The sequence below is a fragment of the Benincasa hispida genome, chromosome 2 (genome assembly GCF_027475165.1).
Source record: "Benincasa hispida cultivar pf3 chromosome 2, pf3_genome.v1.1, whole genome shotgun sequence".
Lineage (NCBI taxonomy): Eukaryota > Viridiplantae > Streptophyta > Magnoliopsida > Cucurbitales > Cucurbitaceae > Benincasa > Benincasa hispida.
The window spans coordinates 7,807,298-7,820,168 of NC_143479.1; the positions used below are offsets into that span (position 1 = coordinate 7,807,298).

Sequence of the window (12,871 nt, forward strand, 5' to 3'; positions counted from 1 at the left end):
CGGGAAACCCTATTTACACAAAAACCAAATAAAACCCTCCATTTGTTCATTGTAATCCTTTAATTTAGGACTTAAGATTTACGATTTAGAGTCCGACCTTGTTCGCCATCAAAACTGTCGTGGATGAATGTAATGTGGTTGTCCTTCACATAACTCTCCACGTTCCGTATCACATCTCTGAACCCTTTCTTCCCACCTTCACAGTCAAATAAAAAAATGCTTAAAAAATCTCAATATAAAATCAATTTTCTTAGCATTTTGATTGCTTTTAAATGTTCATGAATTTGAGTTAACTACCTATTAAGTAATGTAAACAATTTGAGTCATTTGGAGTTCTCAAATCCCTGTCCCAAGAGAGAGAAGCAAATGTCATTACAGGGTAGTTAATAGATGGACGGCGAATAAGTGACAGTAGGAGTTTAACCAGGAAATAGATGACGATGAATAGGTGACAATACAAGTTAACTAGTAAATAGATGTCGGTCGAAAGGTTTCAGTTGTACTTAACTATGTTTAATTGGGCCATATAAATCAAATGTAGTGTCATACGCTATGAAAAAGATGAATTCACAATTAGAAAGGAAAATGTTGGGGGAGAATGGAAGAAAAAAAGTGTTTAGATCGATGAAATATACCATGGAACAAGTTTCTTCCATCATTAGGAGCGAGTTTATAAAAAACAGCATCGATACCAAATTGAGCTCCTCCAATTCTATTTGCTACACGTCCAACGATGTTTCAAAGTAGGTAGTATCATTCTGTCAAAACAAATGCATAAAAAAATCATACCCTTTTATTCATTTTTCTCTTTTATACTAGAAAATCACCACAAACAACGCAATTATCTCACTCGAAAGTCATCAATTGAAGGGAAAGAAAGAACCATATCACCCAACTTCCCTAAAACAAATAACGAAAAACAAAAAAAATAGAACTATATCATAATGTGTTGAATGCAAATAGAAATGGGTAATGTTAAGAAAAACAAAAATAAAACAAACCATTTTTATCAGGGAGAATTGTTAGATAAGGGATTTATACGCCCTAGCGTGTCTCCATGGGGAGCACCTATTTTATTTGTTAAGAAAAATGATGGATCAATGCGTTTATGTGTAGATTATCGGGAGTTGAATAAGTTGACAATAAAGAATAAGTATCTACTCCCACGCATTGATGACCTATTTGACCAATTACAAGGAGCCTCGGTATTCTCTAAATTAGACTTACGATCTGGTATCATCAACTACGAATCAAGGAGTCGGATATACCTAAGACTGCTTTCCGAACAAGATATGGGCATTATGAATTTACGGTGATACCCTTTGGATTAACGAATGCCCCCGCAGCCTTCATGGACTTGATAAATAGAATTTTAAGGACCATCTTGATAACTTCGTGATCTTATTTATAGATGATATTTTGGTCTATTCCAAGTCTAAGGCAGAACATGAAAAACATTTTAGGGACGTCTTTTCCATACTAAGGAATGAAAAGTTATATGCCAAATTCTCCAAGTGTGAGTTTTGAACGTGACAAGTCGCCTACTAGGGCATATTGTAAAGCAAGAAGGAATCTCAGTAGATCATGCTAAGACGGAAACAGTTAGCAAGTGGCCTCGCCCAACAACAGTTAGCGAAGTGCGAAGCTTCCTTGGATTAGTAGGATATTATAGACGATTTGTGAAGAATTTCTCAAGTATAGCATTACCCTTAACCAACCTCACCAAGAAGAATAATCCTTTTGTTTGGAACCAAGCATGTGAGCAAAGCTTCCAAGAACTAAAAGAAAAATTGACCACAACCCCTATTCTCACTATATTTGATGGATCAGGGGCTTTAACTGTGTATAGTGACACATCAAAGATGGGGCTTGGTTGTGTATTGATGCAACACGGAAAGATAATAGCATATGCTTCAAGACAACTAAAACCTTATGAACAAAATTATCCCGTTCATGACTTGGAGTTAGCTGTCATAGTCTTTGCTTTAAAGATATGGAGACATTACTTATATGGGGAAAAGATCCAAATTTATACAGATCATAAAAGCCTTAAGTACTTCTTTACCCAGAAAGAGTTAAATATGAGGCAACGAAGATGGTTAGAATTAGTCAAAGACTATGACTGTGAGATCCTCTATCATCCAAGAAAAGCTAACATTGTTGCTGATGCTCTTAAGCAGAAAGTTAGCTCATATAGAAACTCTAAGTACCATCTCCAAACACATAATGGATGACCTGGAAAGAGCTAAGATCTCACTAATACCATACACCTTCACAACTCGAATAGCACAGTTAATTGTAAGACCTGCATTAAGGCAAAGGATAATTGATGTATAACAAATAGATAAATATATAAACAAACAACTGCAGTCAGAAAATGGAAAAACCAATCAATTCTCTACAACCCCAGACTCTGCCTTCTTTACCGTGGGCGTCTATGTGTACCAGATGATAAAGAAATCAAAGAAAGAACTACTGAAGGAAGCTCATGAATCATGCTTTTCAATACATCCTGGGAGTACCAAAATGTATCGAGACCTAAAAGCACATTACTGGTGGGGTAACATGAAAAAGGATATAGCTGACTATGTAAGTAAATGTTTGGTTTGTCAACAGGTGAAAGCTCTACGACAACAACCACAAGGACTTCTCCAGCCTCTAAATGTTGCAGAATGGAAATGGAAGCATATTTCTATGGACTTCATCTCCGGACTCCCGAGAATTGTTAAAGGCCACAACATGATTTGGGTGATTATAGATCGACTCACCAAATCGGCCCACTTCCTACTATGCAAGACTACTCATACTACGGAAGCACTAGCTCAAATGTACTTAAAAGAGGTCATCCGGTTACATGGAATCCCAGTATCAATTGTTTCATATCGAGACCCTCATTTCGTCTCCAAGTTCTGGAAAAGTTTGTAGAAAGCAATGGGCACACAGCTAAATTTCAGCACAGCGTTCCACCCACAAACTGATGGCCAAACAGAACGAGTTAATCAAATCCTAGAAGACATGTTGAGGGCATGTGCTTTGGATTTTTACTGAAGCATGGGATTTGCAGATACATCTTATAGAATTTGCTTATAATAATAGTTATCAGACGACAATTGGTATGGCTCCCTTCGTAGCCTTATACGGAAAGAAATGCAGATCCCCTGTACACTGGGATGAAATCGGGGAGCGAACACTACTAGGACCTAAGTTGGTGCAGCAAACATCAAAGTCAATTAAGCTAATTCGGGAAAGAATGCAAACAGCTCAAAGCAGATAGAAGAGTTATACTGACAACCGTAAAAAAGAGTTGGAATTCAAAGTAGGAGATCACGTATTTCTAAAGGTAGCACCAATAAAGGGCATTATGTGTTTCGGACGAAAAGGCAAACTTAGCCCCCGCTTCATTGGACCCTTTGAAATATTAGAATGTATTGGCCAAGTAGCTTATCGATTAGCATTACCACCTACCCTTTCTACAATACATAATGTCTTTCATGTATCAATGCTTCGAAAATACGTGTTTGACCCATCACATGTAGTAAATTATGAATCTCTACAAATAAGTGAAAACTTGGAATATGAAGAGACTCTAGTTTGCATCCTAGCAAGAGAGAAAAAGTCGCTTCGTAATCGGGAAATAAGTTTAGTAAAGGTTTTCTGGAGAAATCAGCAAGTGGAAGAAGCTACATGGGAACGAGAAAAAGAGATAAAAGACAAATACCCTTATCTGTTTAAGAACCAAGAAACTTGCGAGGACGAAAGTTCTTAAGGGAGGAAGAATGTAACAACCCAGCTTTGTACGCATACACTACAGGAAATTAAATATTGAAATTTATTGGATGATAAATATAAATACCCTAACCTTAATTTAGAAAGCAGAGAAACAATCAAAATAATAATAATAATAATAATAATAAATAAATAAATAAAAATTGAAAAGAACGAAGGTGGAGAGAGCGAGACTCTAATTTAATGATAAATAAATAAATAAATAAGTAAATAAAAGAAAATTAGAGAAAGCGAGATTCTCAGCGAGACAGAGGGAGAGAGCGGGAGCAGGAGCGGGAACGGGAGCGAGAGCCACACCAACGAGAAAACTGGAAAGAGTGAGACTAAAGAGAAAATTTGAGAGCGAGAGTGGAGAGAGCGGGATTCCCAGCAAGAAAGCTGAAGAGAGCGATATTCTAAGAGCAGGGAGAGCGAGATTTGGACAAAGCGAGAGTAGAGAGAGTGAGATTCTGAGAGCAGAGTGAGCGAGATTTGGATAGAAGCGCGAATTATGCGTTGAATTTGGCCACGATCTTATAGATTATACATTGAAAAACCCTAAAATTGAATACAAACAAAGAATGATGACGTAAGGGCAAACATTAGCCAAGATTAGGTGTCTTATTGAGAGGAATCCTTAAACCCTAAGTAATTTTAAAGAAGCCATCTGTAGGATGATTTGTCACACTGAGAAGAGCTGAAAACTACTATAAATAGGACCCATTTGCCTGAAGATTTAACCCATTCTCAAACAAATCTCAGTAACAAAAAATCGTGTTAAAGAGTAAGTGTGAGTGAGGAAGTTCTGTGAGGCTAAAAGAGAAAAGCTCGGGTAAAGTGCTGCCTAAATTTCCTTCTAGTTTAAAAAGGGAAAGCTCTACTGGTCAAATCATAAAGAATAATAAGGAATAACTAAATCACGATAAGTAGTTTATCTCACCCTCTCTTTAAATGTTCTATGGTAGTGTACCTTTATTATGTTGCATGGTTATGTTAATTGTTATATTGCATTACATGTTTAGAACACGTTTCTCTACAAGGGACTCCATGCATTATGTTTGTTCACGATTATGTTAAAATCAAGTTTTAATTAGGTGTAAGTTATGCTTCCAGTCTAATCTTACGTTTATGTTAATGGTTGATGTTAGATGTGACTCTAGCCCTACTGACTGCATGACTCGCTAATCATCAGATGGGTTAGTTTCTGCTTAAGTCCTCATCTTCCTATCAGGGCGGAGAAATTCATGCTTCCAGGGCTGGCAGGGCATGTATGGTTGAATCCCTCCACGCCTAATCTTATGTTATGTTTATGCTAGGGACTAGCAGGGTATGTATGGTTGCACCCCTCTAGTCCAATATTACGTTTATACTAATGGTTGATGTTGGATGTGACTCTGGCCCTACTGACTACATATCTGCTAATCATCAGATGAGTTAGTTTTCGCTTAGGTCCTCATCTTCCTATCAGAGCGAAGAGATTTATGTTGGAAGCATAACCGACCACCACATGTTATTATACATTTTCGGTCCCAACCATATGTTTTCATGACATGTTGCTTGTGATTGTGCATTTGGTCACTACCCTACGTGAGAACTACTTACTGGGTATATTATATACTCATCCTATATTTTTACAGACTTTGTAGGTAAGGACACAGCGTAGATGGCAGAATTGGACGTCGCTCAAATGGCCAACCATCAAACTCACTATTATAGGTACATGCATTTTGTACCACCACGCTAATGTTTTATGGATCCTGATGTTTTGATAAATAAACTTTTTATATAGTTTTTCTATCTAATTAATAAAATTTAGATATGTTCTTTGAAATTTTCACCAAAACTCATCTCATGATAGAAAAGTCTAAGTATGTATGTCGTAGCGGTCGGATCATAATGTGTAAGGATCCGGTCGTTACACAGTAGTACTTAACTATGTTTAATTGAGCCATATAAATCAAATGTAGTGTCATATGCTATGAAAAAGATGAATTCACAATTAGAAAGGAAAATGTTGGGGGAGAGAAGGGAAGAAAAAAGTGTTTAGATCGATGAAATATACCATGGAGCAAGTTCCTTCCATCATTAGGAGCGAGTTTATAAAAAACACCATCGATACCAAATTGACCTCCTCTAATTCTATTTGCTACACGTCCAACAATGTTTCCAAAGTAGGTAGTATCATTCTGTCAAAACAAATGCATAAACAAATCATACCCTTTTATTCATTTTTCTCTTTTATACTAGAAAATCACAACAAAAAACACAATTATCTCACTCGAAAGTCATCAATTGAAGGGAAAGAAAGAACAATATTACCCAACTTCCCTAAAACAAATAACAGAAAAAAAAAAATTAGAACTATATCATAATGTGTTGAATGCAAATATAAATGGGTAGTGTTAAGAAAAACAAAAACAAAACAAACCATTTTTATCAGGGAGAATAACAGAGAGAATGGTAGCACCATAATTGGTAAATTTAATAGAAAAATCTCCCCTTCTCAATTTATAAACTCCCACTTCATTCCCATTAGCAAATCCAATGGCTGCAACCACTAAGAGAAAGATCAATGGAAGAACTTTGGCCATTTTGAAGAATAGAACAATGTGTCTTGATGGGTTAAACTTAAACTCAAAGGATATTTATGTAGCTAGATAGAGAGATGCATCTAATTTTGAGAGAAGGAGAAGATACAGTTTGTTGATTTTCTTAACCATTTTGTAGATTTGGGATAGAAACGTTTTTATTTTTCAAATGGGTTTTCTTTTTTTGGTTGAAATTTGAATCTACTTTGACCTATTCTTTCTCGCTTTTTTATTCAGTTTGTATTTGCCATGTATGTTTTAACTAAAAGCCAGAAAAGATAAAACATTTGCCATAAATGAAATTGAGATGTGCCTAATGTTTTATTAATATCCCTAATTTAGTTGGACTTTATCTTAAGTTACTTATATACATAAATTGTTGTTATAAGAACTTGAGATGTGATTTTTTTTTTTTTCATTTTTTCTATTTTCTTTCTTTGCTTCAATGTTCTAAAATATGATATCTAAGATATGAACGTGGTATCTAAGATACGATTTTAACTTGTAAAGACCCTCTGGAAAAATCAAAATCAAGATCTTAAAAATGATAATGAGTAAAATCTGACAATATAACTCAACAATTGATCGACATATATTTCGTTGATCTTCAACTAATAGGTTAATATTATACATAGATTTATAGAAGCACTGTGTCTTTGAATTGGGATTGAGAAAATCATAGAATTGATTTATAAAAACATTAAGGCTGGACATTCAATTGAGGGAATTTAGGAGAAATGCTTTTGAAGACCAAATTCTTCAAGAACCTCCGTGAAAATCCTCTGCAAGAACAGGAAAAAAAAAACGAACGACAAGACACTACCAAAAGGACTTTCCCGCTATGACTTCAACAAGGAATTGGATTGTGGGATCCAACTTGTTTACCATGAATTACTTCTTTTGAATTTGAGGGAGAATACAGAGAGATGTGTTTTAGAGAGTGAGAGCTTTTTGGAACCAATTGATTCTGTATTTTTATATATTTCACACAAAAACCATTATGAAGGGAAAAGTAACCTCTCACCCAACTCTCCACTCTCTGCATAAGGAGTTATTTTATTTTAATTAAATCAATAAATATATATATTAAATCACATTTAATATATAATAAATAATTAAATAAATATTAATTAATTAACCATTAATTAATTAATAAAATAGCTCATATTTACTAATAATGCATTCAAACCATATAAAATGTATATCTCTCTCTTAATCTATAATCTTTAATATCAATCCAATTCACATTAAATTTTACTATATAGTTTTAATATGAATCCAATTCATATTAATTTAATACTTGAATCTAATTCAAATATTATTTTCTCATATTATATAGTTTTAATTATTAATGATATTTATAATTAACTATATAGTATAATGAATCATTATACATCATACTCTATATTAATCCTTATTAATATAAAATTTCTTTAAATAATTTAAACAATTCAAATTATTCCAAAATTAATTGATCCTTGATTTATCTATAGTAAGCTAGCAGGGACATAATGGACCTACAGATTAGAAGTTCTAATGATTCGAAATTAAATTAATTAAACTCTTTAATTAACTTAATTAACATTCATTAATTGTGTGTCACTTCATTAAAAACTCACAGCAGTACTCTTTGCACTCTAAAGATATTTCCGTATCTATGGATACAACCAGTCATCAATAAGTCGACCCTTCATGAATTTTTCATAATTACAGTTGAGTCAAAATTACCATTTTACCCATGTAATTACATCTTTCTCCTTAAGTCCCACTGATTCTCTAATGAACAACATGTTTATGATCTACCATAAACAAATCTCTCTCGAACCAATGAGTGGGAGGGACCTCTTGTTCAAGACCCGGAGTCAGCACTTAAGATAGAAATTTATCTACTTTCTTTGAAAGCGGGAAGGAGTGAATTCCACTTTAAGGAGTTGTGTTTCTAACTCCCTACTTGGATAAATCCCTAAAATGGTAGGCTTATTGAGTCGGTGACAACGACCACACTCACCCATACAAATCAAAGGGTTGCCTTCATAGACAAGAGTCTATAACCCACTCAGGATTGAGATCGAGTCACCTATAGTCATCCTATGAAATGTTAGTCTCTTCAATTAACAATGTTATAAAGAGAGAACAAAATATTTCGTGGTACGATCTTATACTAACATTTATAAAGTGGGTTGTATCCGCAGTGTTATCAGGATAATGCACCCAACCTTATTCATATATTGCTAACCTTTTAGGTTATTACTTGAACATGATCCACTTGTATGTCTATCACATACTGTTCAAGCTACATAAAATAACCATGGATCTTACCTTATTGGATTAAGTTAATGCGTTCTAAATGTCGAATAAAATATTGCTTATTTTATTAAATAAATAATTTGTATTTACAAATTACAAAATACAAGATCCACAAGATTTAAGACACTAAATTCAATAATCTCACACTTGTCATAAAGCGAGTGGAATGTACAATACATATAAAATAAAGTATAATATAATAAACTAGGGTATATTCTATGTTGGGTTTTATGTCCTAAAACTCGCAGTTTGTAAAATGATAAACATTTTCTATAATCAATATACTTGTTATTGATTTCATAAATTGTATGAAAATCTAAATCCAATAAATTAAGACTCATGACTATTGTATGAGTACTTGAACATTATGTGGAGACATAAGAGTGGATTAGGTTTGAGTAAATAGTCAAAATGATCTATGGTACATGAATAAGGTTGGGTATTTTATTCTAGTAATACCATTGGATGCGGCCTACTTTGTAGTTGTTACAAAGAGTTGTAAAGTGCTACATACGATGTGATCCTAATTCGTACATGTTATTGAAGGAATTCTTATTCAAGAATACCTACGAGCGGAAGCGTATCTTTCCAATTCATTGTGACTGAATTACCACATATACATTCAAACATACTTTCATAATGCTAAAGAGATCAAGAAATCATACTAGATGAAGATTTCTTCTACACAGTGAGTCTGAAGCCCAACCGTCTACCTCAAACAATCACCACTCGGATAGAAGGAAATAGAGAAGACAAAAACACTTAGAGCCCTCAATATTCTTGGAGTGAGAATCCAAAGTGTGGGCTTTATTCGGATTTGGTAGAGGGAAGAAGGAAGAGAGACCGTACACAACGATCAAGCAAGTGGGAGGAGAGGTTGTCTATCACATAGACAAGATGCTTGATCGTTTAGGTGAAGTATACGATCGTGTAGGAAAAGTAAGCGATCGTCTAAACGATCGTGTAGGAAAAGGTCAGTGATCATATAAACAATCGTGTAGGAAAAGGGTGAGCAATTGTCCGAACATTCACGTAGGAAAAACTATGCGATCGTCTATACGATCGTTTAGTAAATACCAGGAGCTAAACGATCGCTTAGGAAAAAAGTAAACGATCGTTTAGATAATAGCGTGCGACGGTGTAATCGGTATGCGATCGCTTAGCAATATCGTATATATAAGCGATCATGGAGTCACTATCGTATAGGCACTGATTTTAAACGATGACGATATCTTTTCACAATGTCCGCGCACGTCGAGATCAACACACCGTTTGCTATTTATAATGCACTCATTCGTTATTTAGAACAGAAGAGGCACCTTCCAATTTCCTTTATAACCGTCCAATGAATGTGATCTTATCATATTCATAACATATAAATTAATATCATGTATTAATTATAATATTTTCCTCTACTAGATATAAATCATGTTTATATCCAATTTCTTCCAAATTAATGTATCTAATACATAAAGTTAATTATATCATATTTAATTAACTCGATCAATTATATCATATATAATCGAACTCCCTCTTGTCAATTTGAACATTTTAAACTGACCCAAAAACTGATTCTCAACTTGTATCCAAGCTACCAAGGGGATCTTATGGACCTATGGCTCGAAGCTCCAACAGTGCGTGAATAGCTGACTAAACTCTTTAGTCACGATATCCACCATCCGTTAACTGCCAGACATTCCACTAAAGACCAACAATTGAACTCTTCTTGCCATAGATATATTTCTATGTCCATTGGATATAACCAATCATCAGTACGATGACCTTTCACAGATGCTCGTAATTACAGCAGGCTAATTTATCGTTTTGCCCTTGTAGTTACATCTTCCTCCTTAAGTATCACTGATCCCTCTAATGAACAATACAACATAGTCCTACTATGTGTGAACACCTTTCGGGCCATGAGAAGATGTGTGGCACCACATCGTTCAAGTTTTGGGATCAGCCCTTAAGAGAGCAATCTATCTACTTACCCCTACATTGGGGAAGAAGTGAACTCCATCTTATGAAGCTGAGTTCCCAGCTCCCAAATGAGACGAATCACCAAAATGGTAGGTATGAGTCGGCATTCTGGCCACTCGTACCCATGCAAATCAAAGGACCTCCCTCAATAGCAGGTGTTCCCAACTAACTCAGGATTGAGGTCATGTTATCTATGGTCATCCTAATGAAGTGAAGTCTCAGTCATGAACGGTGTTATGTGACGAGACGTTAACACTTTGTGGTCAGGTCTTATACAAACTCTTTGTATAGGATGCTCCTGTTTACATGTCCTCTACACGAATGATCAGGATCGGACCATCTGTGATAAGTCACAACACTTGTGGCCATTCCACAAAGCGGGCCGCATCCATAGCATTACCAGGATAAGGTTTCCCTTCTATATCCATATACTAAAGATCATTTTGGTTATCATTCAAGACATGATCCACTTGTATGTCACCGCATACATGCTTAAGTTACATACAGATAACCAGGGATATTAAGTTTGTTGGTTTGTGGTAAAATAAAAAAACATCTAAATGTGCAAAGTCAAGTAGTGAAGTAAATATCATTTATATTATACATCACAAGTGTTCGTACAAAGTTTTTTACAAAATACTGAACACGAGACTTTAGGGCATAAACCCCAACAGTTATGACATGAAGAGTGGGGGCATCCTATGCAATGAGTTTGCTGTTAAAAACATTCTCAAGTATCTTCGGAGAACGATAGATTATATGCTCGTGTATGGTCCTAAGGATCTAATCCTTACTAGATACACTGATTTTGACTTTCAGACTGATATTGATTCAAGGAAATTAACTTCGGGGTCAGTATTCACTCTTAACGAAGGAACAGTTGTGTAGAGAAGCATCAAGCAGAGTTGTATTGCAGACTCCACAATGGAAGCTGAGTATGTAGCTACAAGCGAAGTAGCAAAAGAAGCAGTATGGCTCAGAAAGTTCCTGACAAATCTGGAAGTAGTTCCTAACATGCACCTGCCTGTCACTCTCTATTGTGACAACAATGAAGCAGTTGAAAATTTAAAGGAACCATGAAGCCATAAAGGGGGAAAGCATATCAAACAAAAATACCATCTCATCAGGGAGATTGTACACAGAGAATATGTTATTGTCACTCAGATTGCTTCCCGAGACAACTTAGCTGATCCATTTACAAAGGCCCCCTCAGCTAAAGTGTTCGAGGGTCACCTAGTAGGCCTAGGTCTATAGGTTTTGTATCACTAGGGCAAGTGGGAGAATTTATGGGTATTGTAATGCCCTAGTTTATTGTATTTTTACATCTTATTCTCTCCATGTAAACTCAACATTGTATATATTTGTATATATTGATCCACTGAAGTTTTAGTCCATGTGGGAATATTGTTGGGTTTTATGTCCTAAAACTCGCAGTTTGTAAAACGATAAACATTTTCTATAATCAATATACGTGTTATTGATTTCATAAATTGTATGAAAGTCTAAATTCAATAAACTAAGACCCATGACTATTGTATGAGTACTTGAACTTTATGTGGAGACATAAGAGTGGATCAGGTTAGAGTAAATAGTCAAAATGATCTATGGTACATGAATAAGGTTGGGTACCTTATTCTGGTAGCACCATTGGATGCGACATACTCTGTAGTTGTTACAAAGAGTTGTAAAGTGCTACATATGATGTGATCCTAATTCGTACATGTAATGATATGAGGAGTGAGAGCGTCCTATGCAATGAGTTTTCATAAGATCGTGACCAAGAAATAAGTTACTCTTACTTTATAACGCTGTTTACTGTATAAGACTGGCTATTTCACCTAGATGACCTAGGTAACTCGATCTTAATCCTGAGTTAACTATGAGTTCCTGTTTATTCAGAATTGTCTTTAAATTTGCATAGTTGAGGGTTGGCTCAACAGCGTCGAATCAATAAGACTTTCATTTCAAGGGTAAGACCGGGTAGATAGCTGGGGACATAAGGTGCAAGACGGAGTTCACGCCTACCCGATTTAGGGATAGGAGAAAGGTTGTTCTCTCAAGTACTGAATCCAGGTCTTGAACAAGGTGCCCCACCCTCTCATTGGACTGAGAGTGTTTGGTTTAGTGAATCGATCACAAACCACTTGTTCATTAGAGGATCAGTAGGGACTTGAGGAATAAAACGTAATCTCGGGGGTAAAATAGATATTTGACTCAACCATTATTACGAA

The 12,871-nt window shown here is 35.3% G+C and overlaps 1 protein-coding gene across 1 annotated transcript; it reads right to left on the minus strand.

The window, feature by feature from the left end:
* Positions 1 to 71: 71 nt before the first annotated feature.
* LOC120071860 (uncharacterized) lies at positions 72 to 6,356 on the minus strand. The gene is made up of 4 exons (XM_039024263.2): positions 6,194 to 6,356; positions 6,044 to 6,093; positions 5,828 to 5,951; positions 72 to 196 (listed from the first exon to the last, which is right to left on the minus strand). Exons 1-4 carry the CDS (start codon positions 6,354 to 6,356, stop codon positions 72 to 74), a joined length of 462 nt encoding a protein of 153 aa, XP_038880191.2.
* Positions 6,357 to 12,871: the final 6,515 nt, after the last annotated feature.